Here is a 25574-nt window from a genome sequence, read left to right as displayed (position 1 = left end):
CTCTATTTACGCTCCTCCTAGCTGCAGTCTTATGGCTGGTGGGAACAGGTCCTTATTTTATCAACCAGTTGGGGTTCCAGCAGTTGGATCTCAGCCGATCGCCCATGCAGTGGATAGCTAATAACTGCTAAAGGCTGGAACACTACTTTAAACTGACTTGTTATGCATGTTCCTCAAGTCGTTACGATTAAAACGATATATAACATGTATAACTTTTCTTTTATCTGATGGCCTGTAAAAAATCAAACCATTGTTAACAAATATACGTTCCTTAAAATCGCTCCATTCCCAGGCTTATAACGCTTTTATCCTTTGGTCTATGGGGCTGTATGAGGTGTCATTTTTTGCGCCATGATGTTTACTTTCTATTGATACCTTGATTGCGCATATACGACTTTTTGATCGCTTATTATTAAATTTTTTCTGGATTTGATGTGACCAAAAATGCGCAATTTTGCACTCTGGGATTTTTTTGCGCTTACACCGTTTACCGTGCGAGATCAGGAATGTGATTAATTATTAGTTCAGGTGATTACGCACACGGCGATAGCAAACATGTTTATTTATTTATTTATTTTTATTTAAAACATGGGGAAAGGGGGGTGATTCAAACTTTTACTAATAACAATACTTTTTTTTTTTTACACTTATACTAGAAGCCCCCCTGGGGTTAGGGTTATTCCCCCTGGGGTTAGGGTTATTCCTTCTTCTAGTATATACACTTTGATCTCTCATTGAGGTCTTTGCTGTATAGTTATACAGCAAAGATCAATGAGATCGGCACCCGTTTTCTTTCGGCTGCTGCAGCCGAAAACAAACGAGTGCCGAGCCGGGGTCGGCGCCATCTTGGAGCGGCCCCTGGCTGGCACCACACACGGAGATCGCCCCTCCGGGACAATGTCCCGGAGGAGCGATCTCCCCCACTAGAACCAGGGAACGGCTGCCCCGCTCTGAACACCTCCTAGGGACATATAACGTACGGGTACGTCATATGTCCTTAAGAGGTTAATTTAAAGGGGTTATCTTTCAAATTAACTGGTGTCAGAAAGTTCAATAGATTTGTAATTTACTTCTATTAAAAAATCTCAAGTCTTCCAGTACTTATTAGTTACTAAATGTGATGCAGGAAATGTTTTTTTATTTTTAGTCTGACACAGTGCTCTCTGCTGACATCTCTGGCCGAGACAGGAACTGTCTAGAGCAGGAGAGGTTTTCTATGAGGATTCATATAAAACCGACACAAAGTCCCCCCCCCCTCCCCCCCCTTGCACTACCCGCCCCTTAAGCCAGCAAGCCTGTCACGCTCCCTAGTCACACAGATTCTGTACATTCACCCTGTTACTGTGTAATCTAACCCGAGTAATCCACAGTGACAGGGTGAATGTGCAGAAGCTGCTTCCTAGAGGTAAAAAGAAATAATGTTCCCGAATAGACACAGTCTGCATCAGCACATGCGCTCCGGAAGGCTTACAATAGGCTATGAGGCGGTCACATGCAGTGTAGCTAGCTCGGCCAATAGAGGCTGAGCAAGTTACGTCGAGGGGCCGACATAGAGGCGGGATCATTAGGGGACGGACATTCCGACCAGCCCCTTAAACATCATATTATGAAGTGTTGACCCAAAATGGACACCAGGCCTATGTGTTGACGCACTGGACAAAAATGTACAACTATTGCACTTCCGGTGGGGGTCGGGACGAGGAAGAACAACAAGAAGACGACAAGACAGGTAATGGCACCACAGGACAAAGTTATATAACTTTGTCATGTGGTTCTAGATCCACAAAAAAAACATTTCGCTGCACTACCCCTTTTACCGCCTGGGGACCAGACTGTCACCCCTTAGCCCCCGCAACAACAATGGAGCAGTATGGGCCACAGGGGGTTTACTTGACCCCCAGGAGACAAGACTCTCACCTTTTGCCCCCCCCCAATAGACATAACAGAGACCTGGGGAATTTTGGGGCCTTATTTTTTTAATTTCACATTTTTTTAGCCATTATACCATGTCACAGAGGCCTTGCGGTGCCAAAATATTCATGTAAGATGGGTTGACGTTTCCATCGGTATCACTCGGGGGGAAAAAGTAACACCCAAATCATTTTTTATAAAAAATTTTATGAGGTGGTATTAATAAAAAAAACACAATTTAGCAGCAGTTTTTCACCATTTTTTTTCACGCCATTTACTATACATTACATATGACATGTTATGGTTATTCGTCAGGTCGGTACGATTACAGTGATATCCATGTTATATAGCTTTTGTTACAGTTTATGGCATTTATACTATAAAAACTGTTTGTGTCTTGCATATTGTAAGAGCAGTAATATTTTTATTTTTACCAATGGAGTTATGTGAGGGCTTTTTATTTGCGGCATAAGCTGACGCTTTTAGTGGTACGCCTTTTGGGTACATGTGATGTTTTGATAGCTTTTATCTATATTTTTTAGGGGGGGTGGGATTAACAAATAATTGTAATTTTAATTAGTGTTTTATCTTTTTTTTTTTGCGGCGTTAATCGGGCAGAATAATTAATGTAACAGCTTAATAGACGGGGTCATTACGGACGCGGCAATACCAAATACTGTATATGTATCCCATTTATAGGGGATCATTTAAGGGGGATGGGGAATGTGTATATTTATTTATTTTATTTATGTATTTGTTTATTTTATTTATGTATTTATTTATTTGTGTAGGTATGTAGCATCTGTCATGACATCCCATATTAAAGACAAATCTAACCTGCTGATAGCCATCTATTGTGCAGGAGGCATTGAGGATGATGGTATGTCTCTTACCTTCATCCTCTGCGCCGTTGCCGTGCCGTCATTTAGTCCTCGGGCCGGTAAAACAGTTTGGAGCACTCGGGCACCATTAGGAGCACTGCCCGCCCCCGGAGCCAATCTGCCTTTGGCCGGCCCAGCCCTTCTAATGATAATCAATAGAACGGCCCATCCAGATCGTCTATATGGGGGTGGGGCAGTGCTCCTATTGGTCTGGACAGAGGAGTATATGACTAACTGCACAGAAACAGCACAGAGGAGGAAGGTAAGAGAAACACCATCATCCTCGGCACCCCAGCGTTATAGGGGGCTATCAGCAGGTTAGATTAGTGTAACTTGCTGATAGTTCCCCTTTAATAAAAGGAATACTGGGTGGTATGCGTGTTTTTCTGTGGAATAGTGAGGAGATCCTATTGCATCCAGAAGAAAAACTCACAAGCCAAAGAAAACTACCAAAAAGAAGCCAATTTGATTAATTGGTATGTATAGATACGCTTGCTGTATGCAAACAGAAAACTGACGACACCGCAAACGTGGTGTGAAAACAGCCGTAGATAGCAGCACGTTTATCACACACCTGCTATCTGACTGTGAGATTACAGGAAACAGTATACATATATTATACCTTACTTATCATTGAATTTCATCTTGGCACACACACACACACATATATATATATATATATATATATATATATATATATATATATATATATATATATATATATATATATATATATATATATATATATATTCCATACTTAGCCCTGGCTGTCAATGAAATGTGCACATACCAGTTTAGTACAATGAATACGGTAATGTGAATTAAACAGACACGCCGGTAATGGATGAACGTACTTCAGGGTCCTCTCTGCTGTGCCAGCCTCACTGACAGCCTCATACAGCAAAGCAAGTACCATTATGGGGGTAAAGGGGGGCTGCCTGTGCCAACATTATCCTTACATATAAAGCGATCACCACATACTAAGCAAGGGCACTGCATATGCATGACGTCAGTAGGAGGTACGGTAGTGGCATCAGTCACGTGTCAGAGTAATCCCCGCCCACTGCAGAGGGTCGCACCATGGCAGGCAGTGAGCGATCTCTGCTGCAGTGGGTCACACCAGGGAAGCCGGGCTCTGACCGAGCTGTGCCCTCTGGGGAGGAAAGAGTTACCCGTGCTCTCCAGGGAGTTAACCCTCTCCTCCCCGCAGTACTGCCCAGTAACCAGTAAGACAGTGCGATAGAGAAGAGTGCGGGGTACGCACCGAGCAGGAGGCCGTCCATGTCAAAGATGAGGTGGCTGACGGGCTGCAGAGGGCTCGGACACAGCGCCATGCTTGTTACTTCAAGGGAGAGTTCAGCCTGCGCTGCCTCACTGCCAGCTTCATGGAAGGAGGAAATGAATGGGGAACCTGAGACACACCCCGGGGACAACCATGATCTAACCCTGGGGTGTGCAGCCCGTGTGTACTGCAGCGTACATCCCCGGCCTCCTGCTTCTTATATCACTGATCTCTGAGGGGAGGAAATCCCCAGCTGCAGCTATAGAGTAGGAGATGTATGGTGGCTGCAGAATACAGCTACAATCCCTGTGTATACTCTAACACTGCGGCACATGCTGGAGTACAGAGGTAGCAGAGCTGAAGTATGACAGGCAGCACTATAGCAGTCACTATGGATATGTATAATAGGCAGGACACTATAGCAGTCACTATGGATATGTATAATAGGCAGGACACTATAGCAGTCACTATGGATATGTATGACATGCAGGACACTATAGCAGTCACTATGGATATGTATGACAGGCAGGACACTATAGCAGTCACTATGGATATGTATGACATGCAGCACTATAGCAGTCACTATGTATATGTATGACAGGCAGGGCACTATAGCAGTCACTATGGATATGTATGACAGGCAGGACACTATAGCAGTCACTATGTATATGTATGACATGCAGGGCACTATAGCAGTCACTATGGATATATATGACAGGCAGGGCACTATAGCAGTCACTATGGATATATATGACAGGCAGGACACTATAGCAGTCACTATGGATATATATGACAGGCAGGGCACTATAGCAGTCACTATTGATATGTATGACAGGCAGGGCACTATAGCAGTCACTATGGATATATATGACAGGCAGGACACTATAGCAGTCACTATGGATATATATGACACGCAGCACTATAGCAGTCACTATGGATATGTATGACAGGCAGGACACTATAGCAGTCACTATGGATATATATGACAGGCAGGACATTATAGCAGTCACTATGGATATATATGACAGGCAGGACATTATAGCAGTCACTATGGATATGTATGATAGGCAGCACTATAGCAGTCACTATGGATATGTATGACATGCAGGACACTATAGCAGTCACTATGGATATGTATGATAGGCAGGACACTATAGCAGTCACTATGGATATATATGACATGCAGGACACTATAGCAGTCACTATGGATATATATGACATGCAGGACACTATAGCAGTCACTATGGATATGTATAATAGGCAGGACACTATAGCAGTCACTATGGATATGTATGACAGGCAGGACACTATAGCAGTCACTATGGATATGTATGATAGGCAGCACTATAGCAGTCACTATGGATATGTATGACATGCAGGACACTATAGCAGTCACTATGGATATATATGACATGCAGGACACTATAGCAGTCACTATGGATATGTATAATAGGCAGGACACTATAGCAGTCACTATGGATATGTATGACAGGCAGGACACTATAGCAGTCACTATGGATATGTATGATAGGCAGGACACTATAGCAGTCACTATGGATATATATGACAGGCAGGGCACTATAGCAGTCACTATGGATATGTATGACATGCAGGGCACTATAGCAGTCACTATGGATATATATGACAGGCAGCACTATAGCAGTCACTATGGATATGTATAATAGGCAGGACACTATAGCAGTCACTATGGATATGTATGACAGGCAGGACACTATAGCAGTCACTATGGATATGTATAATAGGCAGGACACTATAGCAGTCACTATGGATATGTATGACAGGCAGGACACTATAGCAGTCACTATGGATATGTATGACAGGCAGGGCACTATAGCAGTCACTATGGATATGTATGACAGGCAGCACTATAGCAGTCACTATGGATATGTATGACAGACAGGACACTATAGCAGTCACTATGGATATATATGACAGGCAGAACACTATAGCAGTCACTATGGATATGTATGACATGCAGGACACTATAGCAGTCACTATGGATATATATGACATGCAGGACACTATAGCAGTCACTATGTATATGTATGACAGGCAGGGCACTATAGCAGTCACTATGGATATGTATGACATGCAGCACTATAGCAGTCACTATTGATATGTATGACATGCAGGACACTATAGCAGTCACTATGGATATATATGACAGGCAGCACTATAGCAGTCACTATTGATATGTATGACAGGCAGGACACTATAGCAGTCACTATGGATATATATGACATGCAGGACACTATAGCAGTCACTATGGATATGTATGACAGGCAGGACACTATAGCAGTCACTATGGATATGTATGACAGGCAGCACTATAGCAGTCACTATTGATATGTATGACAGGCAGGACACTATAGCAGTCACTATGGATATATATGACATGCAGGACACTATAGCAGTCACTATGGATATATATGACAGGCAGGGCACTATAGCAGTCACTATGGATATATATGACAGGCAGCACTATAGCAGTCACTATGGATATATATGACAGGCAGGGCACTATAGCAGTCACTATGGATATGTATGACATGCAGGGCACTATAGCAGTCACTATGGATATGTATGACAGACAGGACACTATAGCAGTCACTATGGATATATATGACAGGCAGGACACTATAGCAGTCACTATGGATATGTATTACATGCAGGACACTATAGCAGTCACTATGTATATGTATGACAGGCAGGGCACTATAGCAGTCACTATGGATATGTATGACAGGCAGCACTGTAGCAGTCACTATGGATATATATGACAGGCAGGACACTATAGCAGTCACTATGGATATGTATAATAGGCAGGACACTATAGCAGTCACTATTGATATGTATGACAGGCAGGACACTATAGCAGTCACTATGGATATGTATGACAGGCAGGACACTATAGCAGTCACTATGGATATATATGACACGCAGGACACTATAGCAGTCACTATGTATATGTATGACAGGCAGGGCACTATAGCAGTCACTATGGATATGTATGACAGGCAGGACACTATAGCAGTCACTATGTATATGTATGACATGCAGGACACTATAGCAGTCACTATGGATATATATGACATGCAGGACACTATAGCAGTCACTATGGATATATATGACATGCAGTACACTATAGCAGTCACTATGGATATATATGACAGGCAGGGCACTATAGCAGTCACTATGGATATATATGACAGGCAGGGCACTATAGCAGTCACTATGGATATATATGACAGGCAGGACACTATAGCAGTCACTATGGATATGTATGACAGGCAGCACTATAGCAGTCACTATGTATATGTATGACAGGCAGGACACTATAGCAGTCACTATGGATATATATGACATGCAGGACACTATAGCAGTCACTATGGATATATATGACAGGCAGGGCACTATAGCAGTCACTATGGATATGTATGACATGCAGGACACTATAGCAGTCACTATGGATATGTATGACAGGCAGCACTATAGCAGTCACTATTGATATGTATGACATGCAGGACACTATAGCAGTCACTATGGATATATATGACAGGCAGCACTATAGCAGTCACTATTGATATGTATGACAGGCAGGACACTATAGCAGTCACTATGGATATATATGACATGCAGGACACTATAGCAGTCACTATGGATATATATGACAGGCAGGACACTATAGCAGTCACTATGAATATGTATGACATGCAGGACACTATAGCAGTCACTATGGATATGTATGACAGGCAGGACACTATAGCAGTCACTATGTATATGTATGACGCCCTCCTGAGGAAGCGATAGACGTGAAACGTGCGTTGAGGGGGACCTGGTGGCAGTGGCATTTGTTTTCATCTTAATGGGTGAGTTTTCGGGATGTTTGTTATAGACTGTGCATATGTATTGGGAGGCCGATAGGATTATCCTGGGACAGTTAGCAACCCATATATAGCACTGTAAGACCGATGAGATTATCTCCCCATGAATTATTACGTTATGATTTGCTTTGGTGATATATGTTATTTGTGCACACTGTCACTTTCATTCTGGTCTGTTTTCTTGTTGTTTGTGTATGTTTTATAATAAAGTACATTGTTTTTATGGGAACTAGCCTCAGTGTCTTTTCAGTATACAAGGTTGTATAGAGGTGTCGATGTTTTGAGGTCCTTGGACTAATAAAAGAAAGGTTATGATGCATTGAGTCATTATTATATGTCCAAGTGGGATTATAAGTATAACTGTGTATGACAGGCAGGGCACTATTGCAGTCACTATGGATATTGCAGGATGCCGCTGCTCTTCCTATCTTGTGTCTTTTTTCTTGCATCCATAATTTTATTTTTGCACAAAATGTGACATTGTAAATAGAGGTTATAAACAGCTATATTTAAAGCCAACCTCCAATAAGTTCAGCTTCACGCAAACCTTAAAGGACACCTGTCACCCCCTGTGCCGGGGTGACAGGCTCCCAACCCCCTGTTAGATCCCTCTATACTCACGTGATCCCACCGGGTCCCGCTTCCTGAGCCTGTCGGGTCACGGAGATATCAGCGCCCGAAGCCCCGCGCGCGCGCTGACAGCAGAGTCAGATGCCCATAGAGAATGAATGGGGAGTCCGAGCTCCGTCATTCTTTATGGGCATTGGACTCATCTCTCTGCCCGCGTAAAGGGCTTCAGGTCGCTGAAATCTCCGTAACCCGACCGGCTCAGGAAGCGGGACCCAGGGGGATCTAACAGGGGGTCGGGAGCCTGTCACCCCGGCACGGGGGGTGACAGGTCCTCTTTAATGCTGTATCTATGTTTTTCAGGCAGCCCTTAGGCTGCATCCATCTTCTCCAGGCTGAGGCTTTGTCTGTCCAGGCATGATGGGAGTTGTAGTTGGAACATAAGTTGTACACAATCACAAAGTAGCATAGACATGGCATGGAAACTGCGGTGGAATCCTGGAGGTAAAAATAAAACAACTGAATATATTTTAAATAGGGTAAAAGAGATAATAGATGTGATAGATGGTGGGAGGGATTAAAGGAGAAGTCTGGCAAATTTTTCCCTCTCGCCCTATGACGGCACCCATGGAGAGGTCCACCTCCCGCTCCTCTGGACAGGAAACAGTTCACTGGATCCATAAAAGAAGAGACCGCCCCTTCATCGCCAGTTCTGTTTCCTGTCCTTTGGAGCAGGAGGCAGGAGGTGGTTCTCCCACCTCTCCAAAGGATCCGTCATAGGAAGAAGGGAATGGGGCAACCGACTTTCCTTACCTACTGCCAGCATCCCGGCGCGTAAGGCTTTTCCTGGAGCAGCTGCCAAGCCTGGCTTTCTCCTCCAGCACCTGTGGGATGATGTCCTCCAGATCTTCCCTGGCTCCCCGGATTGCTGGCGGCGTCCTCCCGCAGGCGCGCGGTTCACGTGCAGGTACTTCCGGGTTGGACACGCGCGTCGGCGTGCACGTGATGCGTCACGTGCGTCTGACGTCGGAGGACGCGGCGGCTGTTTCCGGGGAGGGGTTCCGGCGGGGCCATGCCTTTCCGGACCACAGGCCTTGGCCTGTTAGGTGAGAGCTCCTAGTAGCTTCCAGTCGGAGGGGGTGTGCTGTGCGCGCGGCGGAGGGGGAGGAGCCAGCCATTCCTTGGTGCCGGATTCAAAAGAGCCCAGCAGTTCACCGAGGATGGCGTCCACCAGGGGCGTAGCTAAAGGCTGATGGGCCCTGGTGCAAAATTTTAGCTTGGGCCCCCCCCCCATCTTTCCCGATCAGGCAAAGTCCTATCTAACGTTATATCCAATTACTCTAATGTGCCACCATGTTCTAATGCCCTGTCACTGCCTCCACCTCATGTACTGCACTACTGCCCCCTATAATTAATGGACTGTACTGTGTCATTGTCTAATCATTGTATTCCAATCTTTGACTCTACAGCTGAAAAACTACAACTCTCATCATGAACTGCCAGTTGGAAACGATGGGGGTTGTAGTGCTGCAACCTGAAGAGCCACATGCTGCAAAACTACAACTCCCATTATAAACTGTCAGCAGGGCACGATGAAGTTTGAACTTATGCAACCTGGAGAAGTCACCTGATATCACCTGCAGTCCTATGTAACACCACAGATAACAGTGATATCCCTCTGAGAACAGATAATGTAGTAGTCACCTGCAGTCCTATGTAACACCACAGATAACAGTGATATCTCTCTGAGTACAGATAATGTAGTAGTCATCTGCAGTCCTATGTAACACCACAGATAACGCAGTGATATCTCTGAATACAGATAATGTAGTAGATGTCACCTGCAGTCCTATGTAACACCACAGATAACACAGTGATATCTCTGAGTACAGATCATGTAGTAGATGTCCCCTGCAGTCCTATGTAACACCACAGATAACACAGTGATATCTCTGAGTACAGATAATGTAGATGCAGCACAAGCTGGAGCTCAACGCGGTAAAGATACGGCTATAGGACACAGCTTGGGCTGCCAAGGCAGATGTCTGGAGGAGGGGGCGCTGGTACTTGCTGTCATCTGATTAGGTAAGAGGCCCAATCAGATGACAGCATGTGCCAGCGGGCGCAGCGGGACAGATTAGCGCAGTGCTTCCCAACCTTTTCCACCTCGGGGCACCCCTACTAAATGATGTTCTACAAAATAAGAAAACCGTCATACAGTGACTCACCGGTGACGTCTTCTTTGATCTGAGGTGTCACTTTCCCTTTTCCTCTTCATCCGGCCCAGTCCTCCATGATGATTCCTTCCAGATACGTTTCATCCCCTTAGAACCTGCGAGACAAACAATTTAGGCTCTGCACATTTCTAGCAACTTCCTTCCCTTCCTTCCTCCTGTAGGCTCCCATAGTAACTGCACTGTTTGGTGTAATGTGCAGTAAAGTGAGTAGGAATGTGGGATGCCCCCTGTATTTAGGATTCCCTGCTGTGCCCCCATGAGCTAATAATGCCCCCAGAGGTGCCCCCATGAGCTAATAATGCCCCCAGAGGTGGCCCCCATGAGCTAAAAATGCCCCCAGAGGTGCCCCCATCAACTAATAATGCCCCCAGAGGTGCCCCCATGAGCTAATAATGCCCCCAGAGGTGCCCCCATGAACTAATAATGCCTCCAGAGTTGCCCCCTATGAACTAATAACGCCCCCAGAGGTGCCCCCATGAGCTAATAGTGCCCCCAGAGGTGCCCCCATGAACTAATAATGCCCCCAGAGGTGCCCCCATATACTAATAATGCCCCCAGAGGTGCCCCCATGAGCTAATAATGCCCCCAGAGTTGCCCCCATGAGCTAATAATGCCCCCAGAGGTGGCCCCCATGAGCTAATAATGCCCCCAGAGGTGGCCCCCATGAACTAATAACGCCCACAGAGTTGCCCCCTATGAACTAATAATGCCCCCAGAGGTGCCCCCATGAACTAATAATGCCCCCAGAGGTGCCCCATACAATAATAATGCCCCCAGAGGTGCCCCCATATACTAATAATGCCCCCAGAGGTGCCCCCATACAATAATGATGCCCCCAGAGGTGCCCCCATGAGCTAATAATGCCCCCAGAGTTGCCCCCATACAATAATAATGCCCCCAGAGGTGCCCCCATACAATAATAATGCCCCCAGAGGTGCCCCCATGAACTAATAATGCCCCCAGAGGTGCCCCCAAGAACTAATGCTCCCAGAGGTGCCCCCCATATACTAATAATGCCCCCAGAGGTGCCCCCATACAATAATAATGCCCCCAGAGGTGCCCCCATATACTAATAATGCCCCCAGAGGTGCCCCCATATACTAATAATGCCCCCAGAGGTGCCCCCATACACTAATAATGCCCCCAGAGGTGCCCCCATACAATAATAATGCCCCCAGAGGTGCCCCCATGAACTAATAATGCCCCCAGAGGTGCCCCCAAGAACTAATGCTCCCAGAGGTGCCCCCCATATACTAATAATGCCCCCAGAGGTGCCCCCATACAATAATAATGCCCCCAGAGGTGCCCCCATATACTAATAATGCCCCCAGAGGTGCCCCCATATACTAATAATGCCCCCAGAGGTGCCCCCATACACTAATAATGCCCCCAGAGGTGCCCCCATATACTAATAATGCCCCCAGAGGTGCCCCCATACAATAATAATGCCCCCAGAGGTGCCCCTAAAAAAACAAACATCCTACTCACCTAATCGGCGCTGTGTAGCTGCAGGCAGCAGCTCTCCTCCTCTTCTGGCTCCATCTTGCGAGCCCCAAGGGGGGGCCGTGCGGGCCCCCCTAGCGTAGGGGCCCGGTCGCCATGGCGACCCCGGCGACCCCTATAGCTACGCCACTGGCATCCACGCTGAGCAGGTATTCCAGCAGGCTTCTGGCTGTGCACTCTGCATTTCTCAGCACGTTCTCCGGCTGCCAATCTCTGCATACACCACGCTTGGCTGCAAACTCTGCAGATAGATCTATTTACATTATGGAAGAGCGCGCAGATAATCCTGAGACCCCTTCTGAGACTCAACCGGTATGACGGGCTAACTTGGTACCTTCATATATTTATTATGGGTTATATAGGGGTGTACACAAAGTATGTATGTTTTTTCTTGTAGACACCAAAGACATCCCGTACTAAGACCAGAGAGTGTCCTGTGTGTGACAAAAAGCTGAGTAGTCACAATAAGACATTATGCAGCTCCTGTCGTAATAGATTCCTGGAGGAAGAAACACCATCCTTCATGAGGGACATTAAGGAACTTATTAAAGGGGAAATTAAATCATCTCTTCCCTCACAGACCCTAGTCCCCGTGGAGACGGGAGAATCCTCCAGTTCTGAGCCTATGCCTGGTCCCAGTACAGAGGCAGATGAGGAGGATCCTGTGTCCGAGACAAAGGACTTTGGTGAGGTTGTTGAAATTGATAATGAATCTCACCAGTCGGAACCTTCGGCTTCCAGCATAGAGGTTGATCCGTTAGTCAGTGCAGTTAGACGCACTATGGAGCTAGAGGACAGTCCTGTGTCCAGGACTGTACAGGACAGAATGTTTCAGGGCCTTACCCCAAAGAAGAAAAAAGTGTTCCCTATTCAACATACTATTAAGGACTTGATTAAAAGAGAGTGGAACAACTCAGACAGAAAGTTCTTCGTGCCTAGGGCGATGAAGCATAGATATCCCTTCAATGAGGAGGAGACAGCTGTTTGGGATAGAGCCCCTAAAGTTGATGCACCTTTAGCGAAGATTTCTAAGAAGGGGGTCTTACCTTTTGATTACTCTGCTACTCTAAAGGACCCTATGGACAAAAGAGCAGAGGTCTACCTTAAAAAAGGTTGGGAAGCAGCCGCTGACTCTTTTAAGCCTCTGGTTGCGGCCACATCTGTAGTCAGGTCTATGGATATCTGGATCGATGAACTGACCACAAAGATTAAAGACGATGCCCCTAAAGAAGAGTTATTAGCAGCTATCTCCAACATTAGTCAGGGAGCTAAGTTCCTATCGGAAGCCTCAGCAGATACCCTGAAACTAAACGCCAAATTTGCTGCCCTATCCAACTCTGCAAGGCGCACAGTTTGGCTCAGGGACTGGAAAGGGGACATTACCTCTAAGGCAAAGCTATGTGCCGTACCCTGTGAGGGTGAATTTCTCTTTGGTTCCACCCTTGATGCAGTTCTTGAAAAAGCTTCCGATAGGAAGAAAGGGTTTCCTGTTGTACCCCAACCTCCCAAAAGTAATTATAGGGGCAGAGGTAGGGGTGGTCAGCGGGGAGGCTCTTCAGGTAGAAGGGAATGGAGGACCTCTAGAAAGAGTAAAGGTCTTTTGTTCAACACTGCTGATTCTGCCAAAAAACCCAACCCCCAATGACGCCAGGCCCCTGTGGGTGGTCGCCTTTCTCTATATAATCAGGAGTGGGATAAGATATTGGCCAGCAAGAATATTTTGAATACAATAAAGTATGGTTTCAAAATTTCTTTTGTGTCCCCTCCGGGCAATAGATTGGTCACCACTCAATTCCGGGATCCAGAGCGTGAACAGGCCATGGAACTTGAGGTGCAATCTCTCTTGGATAAACAGGTATTGGTCGCTGTACCGGCGGAGGAGAGGGGAGCAGGCTTTTACTCCACTCTCTTCCTGGTCAGGAAGCCAAATGGTACTTTTCGTACCATAATTAATTTAAAGCCTCTCAACAAATTCCTTACCTATGAAAAATTCAGAGTGGAATCTATATCTTCAGCCATTCTGAATCTTTCTAGAGATTGCTCCATGGTGACCCTTGACCTCAGGGATGTGTACTATCACATCCCAGTTCACCCAGAACACCAGAGATTCCTCAGGGTTGCAGTTTGGTTCAAGGGCTCCTTCCTACACTTACAATTCAGGGCCATGCCTTTTCACAGGCCCCCAGAATATTCACAAAGGTTATGGCAGAGGTGATGGCACATGTAAGGGAACAGGATATCGTCATTGTTCCATACTTAGATGATTTTCTCCTGGTGGCTAATTCTCCTGAGATCTTACAATCTCAAGTCGCACAGGTGGAAATCATCTTTAAAAAATTAGGATGGGAAATAAATGAGGATAAATCAGTCAAGACTCCTTCTCACACGTGCCAATTCCTAGGGATTCTCCTAGATTCTCGGGTTCAAAAATGTTTTCTACCTTCTAGTAAAGTGACCCAGTTACTGACTAAAATAGAGCACCTCATGTACAGTCAGAGCACTACACTCAGAGAGGCCATGTCGGTTCTAGGTCTGATGACCTCCTGCATTCCCGCAGTCCCCTGGGCCCAGTATCATTCCCCAACACTGCAGACACAGATCCTCTCTCAGTGGGATAGATCTACAGACTCCTTAGACTCTCTATGTGTTCTCTCTCCACAGACAGTACGTTCCCTAAGTTGGTGGACCCAGAGAGAAAATCTGGAAAAGGGGGTTCCCTGGGTACGCTCAGACGAAGTCATCCTAACTACCGATGCCAGCCTTAGGGGCTGGGGAGCCCACACAACAGACATCATACTCCAGGGGTTATGGAAGCCAGAGGAAGCTGCCTTGTCTCAGAACGTCAGAGAGCTAAGAGCAGTCTTCATGTCCCTATCCCAGGCCCTGCCCCTCCTAAAAGACAGACACGTAAAGATCCAGTCAGACAACTCATCGGTAGTAGCGTACATAAATCACCAAGGGGGCACAAGGTCCAGAGAGCTAATGAGAGTTGCTCACTTCATCTTCAGACTGGTAGAACCTCATCTCTCCTCCCTCACAGCACTACATCTAAAGGGTTCAGAGAATATAAAAGCAGACTACCTGAGCAGACACCAGCTAAACCAGGGGGAGTGGAGCTTGTCAGTAGAGGTGTTTCAACAGATCTGTGCCAGATGGGGTCATCCAGTAATAGATTTCTTCGCTTCCAAAGCGAACAGGAAGGTAGAGAGGTTTTTCTCCCTGAGTCCATCAGACTATAGGGATAGATGCGCTAGCTCATCCTTGGACTCAGGGACTCCTGTATGCCTTTCCTCCGTTCAGGATGATCCCCAGAGTTCTCAGGAAGGTCAGGCAGGACAAAGCTCTGGTTATCATGATAGCACCATTCTGGCCCAGGAGGGTGGGGTTCTCTTGGTTGAGGGTCATGTCCGTTACAGATCCCTGGGTACTGCCAGAGACTCCGGATCTTCTCAGTCAGGGTACGATTTACCATCCGGACGTCAAGAGTCTACACCTGACTGCATGGCTATTGAGAGGCAGATCCTCATAGATAGGGGGCTTTCAGAACAGGTCATCACCACCCTCCTGGCCAGTAAAAAGAGAGTCACATCAGAAATATATCTTAGAACTTGGAGAGCATTTTGTAGGTTTGTAAATAAACCCACTTATGTATTAGTTCCACCAGATATCCCAGTAGTACTAGCTTTCCTACAGGAAGGTCTAAATAAGAGGTTAAGGCCTAGTACTATTAGGGTCCAGATTTCAGCTCTCAGCTCCTTCTTTGACTTTAAGCTGGCGGAACATCCCTGGGTTAGGAGGTTCATGAGGGCAACAGATAGAATCTTCCCTTCCATCAAGCCTAAACTCCCACCATGGGATTTAAATCTAGTTCTCTCCCAGCTAACAGAACCTCCATTTGAACCCTTCAGACCCTGCAGATCTCTCCATCAAGACTCTCTCTCAAAAGTTAGCCTTCCTTCTAGCTATTACCTCTGCCAGGAGGGTAGGAGAAATATCAGCCTTCTACATTCAGCAACCCTATATGTCCATTAGAGAGGATAGGGTGATACTATCTCCACACCCAGCCTTCCTTCCCAAGGTGGTTTCTGATTTCCACAGATCCCAGGAAGTGGTACTCCCCTCATTCTGTCCCAACCCCTCTAAAGAGGGGGAGTCTCGTTTTCACTGTCTAGATGTCAGGAGATGTCTTATCCATTATCTACAGAATACAGAAGAGTGGAGGCTTTCCAATAATCTTTTAATACTCTTTCAGGGAAAGAATAGAGGGAAGGCTGCATCTGCCCAGGTGATAGCTAAGTGGATTAAGAACACCATCTCTTCTGCCTATCTAGCCGCAGGTATCAAAGTTCCATCAGGGTTCGTGGGCTCACTCTACCCATTCAGTAGCCACGTCCTGGGCGGAGAGAGCCTCGGTATCTATTGAGCAAATATGCAGGGCTGCTACGCGGAGCTCCCCCCATACCTTTTTTTAGCACTATAGGCTCCAGTTATCCTCTCAAGACGACTTAATCTTTGGGAGAAGGATATTGCAGGCAGTGGTCCCACCCTAGGATTCCTATTCTAGTCTCCATGGGTGCCGTCATAGGGAGAGAGGGAAAACATGAATTACTAACCGGTAATTGCTTTTCCTCGAAGCCCATGACGGCACCCGCCTAATACCCTCCCTAATATTGTATATATTGGTCTTACACTGTTAGTGAGACTTTGTATGGATATAGTCATATAAGAAGTATTATATGATATTAAATTAGTAATAGTTTAAAAAAAAAAAAAAAGTGTTTTGATAAACTAGGAAAATATACTTTATTTTCCAAAGAAGATTTAGATATGCTCCTGAGATTCCTTGATGACGAACTGGCGATGAAGGGGCGGTCTCTTCTTTTATGGATCAAGTGAACTGTTTCCTGTCCAGAGGAGCGGGAGGTGGACCTCTCCATGGGTGCCGTCATGGGCCTCGAGGAAAAGCAATTACCGGTTAGTAATTCATGTTTTTTTTATTAAAGTGTTGTATTGCCCTCCAAAAGTTATACAAATCCCCAATATACACTTATTATGGGAAATGCTTATAAAGTGTTTTTTCCCTGCACTTACTACTGCATCAAGGCTTCACTTCCTGGATAAAATGGTGAGGTCACTTCCTGGATAAAATGGTGATGTCACGACCCAACTCCCAGAGCTGTGTGGGCTGTGGCTGCTAAAGTATTAATCACAGCTGTTGTTGCCGATTTGCAACACGGCTGTGATTAATTCTTCACTTATATTGTTCTGCAGCTAGAGGGAGTCCCGCCCGAAGTGTATTCACATAGGGAGACATTTATCATTGAAAAAAATGCGCATTTTTTGTCGGAAAATGCCCAAATGCGAATAAATTTATTCGCAAATGGCCGTTTTGCAAATAAATATTCGCATCTGGCCATTTTCAGCCCGGTACGCCAGGGGAACGGGGAGGGGGTGTGGAGGGGGGCAGACTCAAAATAGTCAGGAAACCTACTCCAGCTCTGAGCTGGCGTAGGTTTCCTGACACGCGCACGGGATTTATGTAGAGGCAGTACGTCTCCTTAGTATACACTAAGTCCCCTTAGTATACACTCCGGGCGGGATCGCTAGCAGCCCTGCAAAAAACTAACATTGAGTTTTGGCGGCAGAGAGCCTGTCAGTTTACACAATGGAGCGTGCGGCTCCGGGGGCACGCTCTATTGTGTGCAGCGGGGAATGCGGTGCGCCCGCACGAGAACTCAGCAGAAGTTAAGATCATCCGGCCGGTACTGCACTGGGATGATCTTCTCTGACACCGGCCGGGTCACAGAACGGCCGGTGTCTTACGCCATGTAAACATGGCCTATAATTGTAGTATATACATACTTGATCTTCCCCTTTAAAGCTCCTCTCTCTTGTGTCTGAGAAAAAAAGAAGCCATTTGCATGAATTGCACACGACATTACAAAATCTGTACGTAGTCAAGTGATACGAGGGGTTTAACCTAATAATCCTCTTCTCTGTATACCAGCCACAATTTGTTTCAGTTCTAAATGTCATATGCAGCTCACTGAATGGCAGTATTGTTGATAGAATAAAACATTTGCCATTCACACTTATTCAGCTTATTGCTGTGTTGAATGAAAATTAATGTAGAACCTACAATCGGTGGAGGTATTGCCCTGAGCAACTAGTCAGATTCTAGCTGACATTTTCTTATGAAGATTGGAAACTTAAAGGGGCTTTCCCATGAAAACAGTCTATTTTTTTTTTTTATCTCCTAAAAAAAAGTCTGGCTTCTCTAACACTTGCCAATTAGTTCGTAAAGCCAGGAGAGCCGACTAGTACCAGAGAGATGGTCCCTTCATTTTTTAGACTGGCAAAGGTCACAGAGGTCAAAACACGTTTCTACTATGCATGTTTTACCAGATGCAATTCCATGAACATTTTCAAGAATATTTCTGTAAGGAGTTGTCCAGGGACTGAAATATTTTTAGGGAGGGCCTTGTTTTGCATATACATGATCATCACATGTACAGGAATTGAACACTTAACCACCCACTAGCCGAGGCCAGTGATTGGCTGAGCAGGCAGACCTTGCATGGCTGCCAATCAAAGGAGGCAGGAAAAAACAAACCACCAGGATCCAGTGAAACTGGAGCGGCAGGGGAGCGAAGCATGTGAGTATATTTTATTTTTATTTTTTTGCAGCACGCTCTGACAACCGCTGTGCAGTATTCTTAATTATTTACAACTGAGAAGGAACAACTCTACGCCACTTTGACAAAAAATTGCTCTATACAGACACTACTAGCCTAGCTGAAGGTTATTTAATGTCATGATAGTGTGATCAGTGTATCTGAGGATGCGACCAGCTCAGTGTCAATGGATCATGTATGCGTGAAGGGATGGTAGATTTGTCACAGGGAATCTCCAAGTCTGATGTGTTCTGGCATTGCGCTGTAAGAGAAGGTAGTTATCAAAGTCATACAGGCAGAAGTCAGGGCAGGCAGAGAGTGGTCATCACAAGGAACAGGCTGAAGGTCAAGGTAGGCAGAGGCCATCACAGATAGCAGGTCAAAGGTCAGAACAGGCAGAGTTTTTTTGTCATGGATGACAGATGAAAGGGCAGCCAGAGTTCGGTCATTGTAGATAACAGGCTGAAGGTCAGAACATGTAGAGGTTAGCCATCATAAGCAGTTTAGAGAAATTTAGGATGAGCAGCAATGAGGAAATGCTCGGGAAATTCTGGACCAGAAAGTTAAAAGCACAATTGAAGATTTAGAATAGGAACCGTAAGGCCCTACTACATGAAACGATTATCGGCCGTTACGGCCGATATCCGTCTCGTGTAATAGAAGGCAACAATCAGCCGACATGAACGATGTCGGCTGATCGTTGCAGTTGTTTGTTTTTCAACATGTTCTGCTGTCGTCACTGTCGCATGTAATAGCGGCAGCAGCAGCCAGCGGAGAACAAGGAGCTCCTCCAGTCGCCCCGAGTAATCAGGCACTGTTTTTTTTCTATCTGTCACTCTTTTTGAGTATCCTCATGCAGGTCATACCATTTTATAGGCTGATCCTTCCACCACACCCCCTCAAAAAATAAATAAAAAATAAAATAAATATAATAAATGCACAGTATATATTTATAACCTATGACAGATGTGTGGCCCATGGTCTGCTGCGTCCCTGGACCACAATGCCTCTCTCATGTCACGCTTGCTCCCCCTTTTTCATTAAAGGAGAAGTCCAGTGAAAATTTTTAATAAAGTATTGTGTTGCCCCAAAAAGTTATACAAATCACCAATATACACTTATTACGGGAAACGCTTATAAAGTGCTTTTTTTCCCCCTGCACTTACTACTGCATCAAGGCTTCACTTCCTGGATAACATGGTGATGTCACGACTCCCAGAGCTGTGTGGGCTGTGGCTGCTGGAGAGGATGATGGCAGAGGGATGCTCAGTGTCCCTCCAGTGCCCAGTGTCCCTCAGTGTCCCCCTGCCATCATCCTCTCCAGCAGCCACAGCCCGCACAGCTCTGGGAGTCGGGTCGTTACATCACCATGTTATCTAGGAAGTGAAGCCTTGATGTAGTAGTAAGTGTAGGGAGAAAAGCCCTCTATAAGCATTTTCCATAATAACTGTATATTTGTGATTTGTACAACTTTTGGGGGGCAATACAATACTTTAATAATTTTTTTTTTGCTGGTCTTCTCCTTTAACACATATTGATGCCATTGGTGACCCCATGTGGAAATCCCAGGCATGCAATGTGCCATTACATTTATATGTTCATCTACCTACCCATCTATTTGCATGCAAATGTAACACAGCTGGATTTCTTGAGCATTACTTATATATTCTCCTATGTAAAACTAAATGACAGGCTCAGTTATATCATCTGTTTTTACTTCAGTCTAGTTGAACGATTCTAGCAGAAGCATACCGTGAGCTCTGCCTTCTTACTTATTATACCAATTGCAGAATCATTTCCCCTCAGGGAGACAAAATGGCTGAGCGTGTCAAAACTGGTCGCTGCTAATGATTGTTGGATACAGCGACGAATATCTACTACTATTCTAAAAGTGAACATATCGCATATTAAGGCTCTGATATGGCATAAATCAGGTAATAGCTGTTATGTATATATTATATCCTAAACAAGATTTTAGTTGTTTGGATGTGATCACCTTTTGACTGGGATTTTTTTTCTTCTGTTGGACAAAATACATTAAAATAGCGACAATGAATTCCATGTCTGTGATGGGAACGAGTAAAACCTAATTGTGTGTAGCACATACATTTAGTAATGTTGGAAAGTACTGTAAAGCTTAATGGTGGGTAAATTGGTGGAGCACATTGTAATTTACTTTTGGAATTAATGGAGAGTAATTAGACCCATTGACACTGTCTCCGCCACCATACATATATTGTATCCTGTAGGCTATAAGACGCACTGAACTATAGCACTCACAGCACGCTCAAGGAAAAAATTATTTCACCTCCCCTCGCACATACCTTCCTTGTGCAATCCAGCTTATAGATACTTTCTGTATTTACTCAGGTCTTTCCATGAACTGGACCAATCCCATCAAGGTCACGTTTAGTGAATTCCACAGTGGAAGGCTTGTCTGTGATTACTAAATGTAAATACCTGGGAATATACAGGGTGGTCCAAAAGTAGGTGGACAAGATGTGTAAGTAGGCTAGGTTCACACAACGTCTTTTTTTGGCTGTTCAATGGCTGTCTTTATGGACGTCCGTCATTTTGAGTCCAAATAACGTCCGTTATTTTGCAATGGCGTCCGTGATTTCCACTATTTGACCTCAAAAGTCCAAAAAGATGGCTGTCGAACAGCCTAGCCTAATAGGGTTATGACCCGGCATGTTGCTTCACAACAGCCATCTTTGTATGGTTCGGCGCCATTTTGTGTGGTTTGGTGGACAGTTTGTGGGCTCCAACCGCCATTTTATATGCTACGGCAGCCATTTTAGTGTCCCCTCCCACCTACACCCACACACACTTTCCGTAGCTGGTAGAATAAATCTCACCAAAATGGTAGTCTTTCCAAAGTGACTATAGGTCTTGCAACATATATTTGTCACTATTCCCAAGCAATTCTTTAAAATGTTGAAATTGGAAATTATAAGCTTTATTCAGGGATCCAAGTTGCAACTAGCTAAGTTGCAAAGACCCAAAGATTTAACCGGTATAGTAGTGGCAGACTTTTATTTATATTATGATAAAAAAAAACATATCAGCTGCTGTATGTTCTGCAGTAAGTGATGTATTCTTTCCAGTCTGACACGGTGCTCTCTGCTGCCACCTCTGTCCATGCCAGGAACCGTCCAGAGCATGAAAGCCTCTCTATGGGGATTTGCGTCTGCTGTGGACAGTTCCTGTCGTGGACAGAGCTGTCAGCAGAGAGCACTGTGTCAGGCTGGAAAGAATACACCACTTCCTGCAGGACATACAGCAGCTGATATAGTACTGGTACTTAAGATTTTTCAATTTACAAATCTATATAACTTTCTGACACCAGTTTATTTAAAAGAATTTTTTTTTTCTTTTGCTAGACTATCCCTTTAATTAAGAATACAGAGGTCTGTCACTAGGCTCCCCTGATTTAAGACTACCACTTGCATGGGCTTTTAACAGTATTTTTCAAAAATGCTCTTATAATTGGAAAAATATGTTAAGTTCTTTACATTGTCGTCCTTGAATATAATCTTGTTCTCTAGTTAGGAAAGAGTGAGCCAGCAAAACCAAGCCCCCAGTGTACTCACCTAGATTAGATATTAGGATTATATATTAGATTTAGATTTAATATTGAGTTGTTCATACTGTAAATATAGCTGAGCAAGGCTTTTTGCTCACTGAACTTTAGGCACTGTTTATGCCATTGTATGCCTTAATAAAGCATTGTGTTACAGCAGGATTCTCCCTGGTGAGATGTTTACTCAGGGTGGAGAATACTCCTGCAACTGTAATTCAATCTGCAAAGAAAATCTGAACCACAAATCGCCCCTTTGTGATGACAAGAATCAAATCCACCCTAGCTGCAGAGCAGAATAAAGCTGCTTGTGGAATAAAAAATCCGCCGCAAGTCTTACAATTAGAATTTTTTTCCCCTCTGAATGGGGTTTTAAAACCAGTTTTAAGCCCCTATTACACGGGACGACATAGAGGAGTAAACGTGCGGCTATTACACGTGCGGGTAAGTGCAAGGGGGGGGGGGCTGCTCATGTGATCGCTAGATCATCCGGGTAGCCCATGGAGGATAGTGGTGGTCCGCTTCCGCTGGTCCTATTCCACAGAGCGATGGCAGCACATCACTGCCATCACAGTCGTTTGTCTTTCAACAAGACAGATGACAGCAACGATCCACCAACATCGTTCATGTCAGCTGATCGCTGCCTTCTATTACCCGGAATGATAACATTACGTGTAATAGGACCTTTACTGTGTATTTCCCGAAAGAATGAATCTTTAATACAGCATTTATTTAGACACAGGAAGGCATATGGGGATACATTATGACTTGGGGTATTAGATCTTCATACAGCTTGTAGGCACAGAGCTGTAACATATGCTGTAGTAGTTACACATACTACTTCCTCCTGCAATAACAAGATTCTATGGAAACCTCTTTAATCCCTTCAGGACCGGACAAATTTTTGTTTTTGCGCTTTTGTTTTTTCCTCCTCGTGTTTAAAAGGCCATAGCACTTTCTTTTTTTCCCCTACAGACCCACATTTTTTGTGCCACTAATTGTACTTTGCAATGGCAGACTTATTTAGACCACCATGAAAGGAGAGAAATAGCCATTTAACCTCTTAAGGACAGAACCAATTTTCATTTTTGCGTTTTTTCCTCCTTGTGTTTAAAAGGCCATAGCACTTGCATTTTTTCACCTAGAGACCCACATGAGCCCTTATTTTTTGCGTCACTAATTGTACTTTGCAATGACAGGCTGAATTTTTGCATAAAGTACGCTGCGAAGCCAGCAAAAAATTCAATGTCTGGTGAAATTGAACAAAAAAAACGCATTTTTTTTTTATTTAGTTTTTTTTTTTGTTTTTACGCCATTCGCCCTGGGGTAAAACTGACTTGTTATATATGTCCCTCCAGTCGTTACAATTACAACGATATATAATATGTATAACTTTTATATTATCTGATGGCCTGTAAAAAATTCAAACCATTGTTAACAAATATACGTTCCTTAAAATCGCTCCATTCCCAGGCTTATAACGCTTTTATCCTTTGGTCTATGGGGCTGTGTAAGGTGTCATTTTTTGCGCCATGATATTTACTTTCTATCAATATCTTGATTGCGCATATACGATTTTTTGATCGCTTTTTATTAAATTTTTTCTGGATTTGATGCGACCAAAAATGCACAATTTTGCACTTTGGGATTTTTTGCGCTTACGCCGTTTACCGTGCGAGATCAGGAACGTGATTAATAGTTCGGGCGATTACGCACGCGGCGATAGCAAACATGTTTATTTATTTATTTACTTGTATTTAAAACATGGGAAAAGGGGGGTGATTTAGAATTTTATTAGGGGAGGGGGCTGTGTGGATGTGTGGATCGCTCCTTCGGGACAACGTCCCAGAGGAGCGATCCACCCCACTAGACACCAGGGAAGTGCTGCGTCCGGTAATCGGATGCAGCTGTCATCTTTGACAGCTGCATCTGATTACTGTATTAGCGGGCACCGCGATCGGACCGTGCCCGCTAATAGCCGTGGCCCCGCGCTACACGCGGCACCCAGGACCACGGCGGTTCAGAGCAGGGTCGCCATGCGGCCCCGCTCTGAACACCTCTTGCGGACCAGTACCGGTACCAGCATGTCATGCGTCCTTAAGAGGTTAAATGCAGCTGTCAGCTTTGACAGCTGCATCTAAATGGCTCATTAGTGGGCGTGGCGATCAGACCGCGTCTGCTAACTGCCACGGTCTCAGGCTATTAATAGCAGACAGGATTGCAGCAGTTCAGAGCGGGGTCATTGCGCGGCCCCCCTCTGAACCCCCCTACCAGACCCAGGACATACAGTTACGTGCTGAGTCGTGAAGGGGTTAAAGGTGAAGACAGGGGTGCGAAATAAAAACAAAGTAAACGTACCTATCCTAGTGCTCCGTAGCGACACTCCTGGGTCCCGTTAACAGCCGCTGGTGTCCTGCAGCTCTTCTAGCTGCAACATCATCTACCCAGCTGAGTGATTGGCTGCTCAGCCAATCAGTGACTAGGGGCGGAACACCCCACCCACTGAGCAATCGCTTAGCCTGCCCGCCTTTTTTAATTGTTGTGGTTCTTTCTCTTTAACACACAGGGGTTGGACAAGAAATACCCCTAATTTTACATAATGAGGTTGGACCCTGACATGCCATCACCAAGCGTAGCTTATATTGTGGTTCATAAACTTTATTAATTGCTGCTCTAAAAATAAATTTGTAGGTGACATTTTCAAGGGAAATCATTATTGGTTTTGTTTCCCTGGTAAGGATATTTATGGCATGAGTTACTGGGTTGATGGGTGTGTCGAGGGCTACTGTGTCCTTTATCACAAAACATCTGCAGACAGAAGTAGTGATAGAGATGACCTGCAGCACTCCAAATGTGGACAATGCAGTTTATCATAGGGGTACTCCAGGGATTTTTTTTTCTTTTAAATTAATTGGTGTCAGAAAGTGCCAAAGATTTGTAATTTACTTCTATTACAAAAAAAATCCAGTCTTCCAGTACTTATCAGCTGCTGTATGCCTTGCAGGAAGTGATGTACTTTTTCCAGCCTGACACA

General features: G+C 44.9%; 1 protein-coding gene across 1 annotated transcript in view; it reads right to left on the bottom strand.

The window, feature by feature from the left end:
• Positions 1 to 4211, bottom strand: part of PUDP (pseudouridine 5'-phosphatase) — a 223879-nt gene extending 219668 nt beyond the window's left edge. The window contains exon 1 of the mRNA XM_069945330.1: positions 4057 to 4211. Coding sequence (XP_069801431.1) covers positions 4057 to 4126 — 70 coding nt within the window. The 5' untranslated portion in view covers positions 4127 to 4211. The remainder of the gene's footprint in view (positions 1 to 4056) is intronic.
• Positions 4212 to 25574: the final 21363 nt, after the last annotated feature.

This window comes from Dendropsophus ebraccatus, chromosome 11 (genome assembly GCF_027789765.1).
Source record: "Dendropsophus ebraccatus isolate aDenEbr1 chromosome 11, aDenEbr1.pat, whole genome shotgun sequence".
Lineage (NCBI taxonomy): Eukaryota > Metazoa > Chordata > Amphibia > Anura > Hylidae > Dendropsophus > Dendropsophus ebraccatus.
The sequence above is the reverse complement of the archived record's forward strand: the minus strand, read 5'-3'. Positions and strand labels throughout refer to the sequence as shown.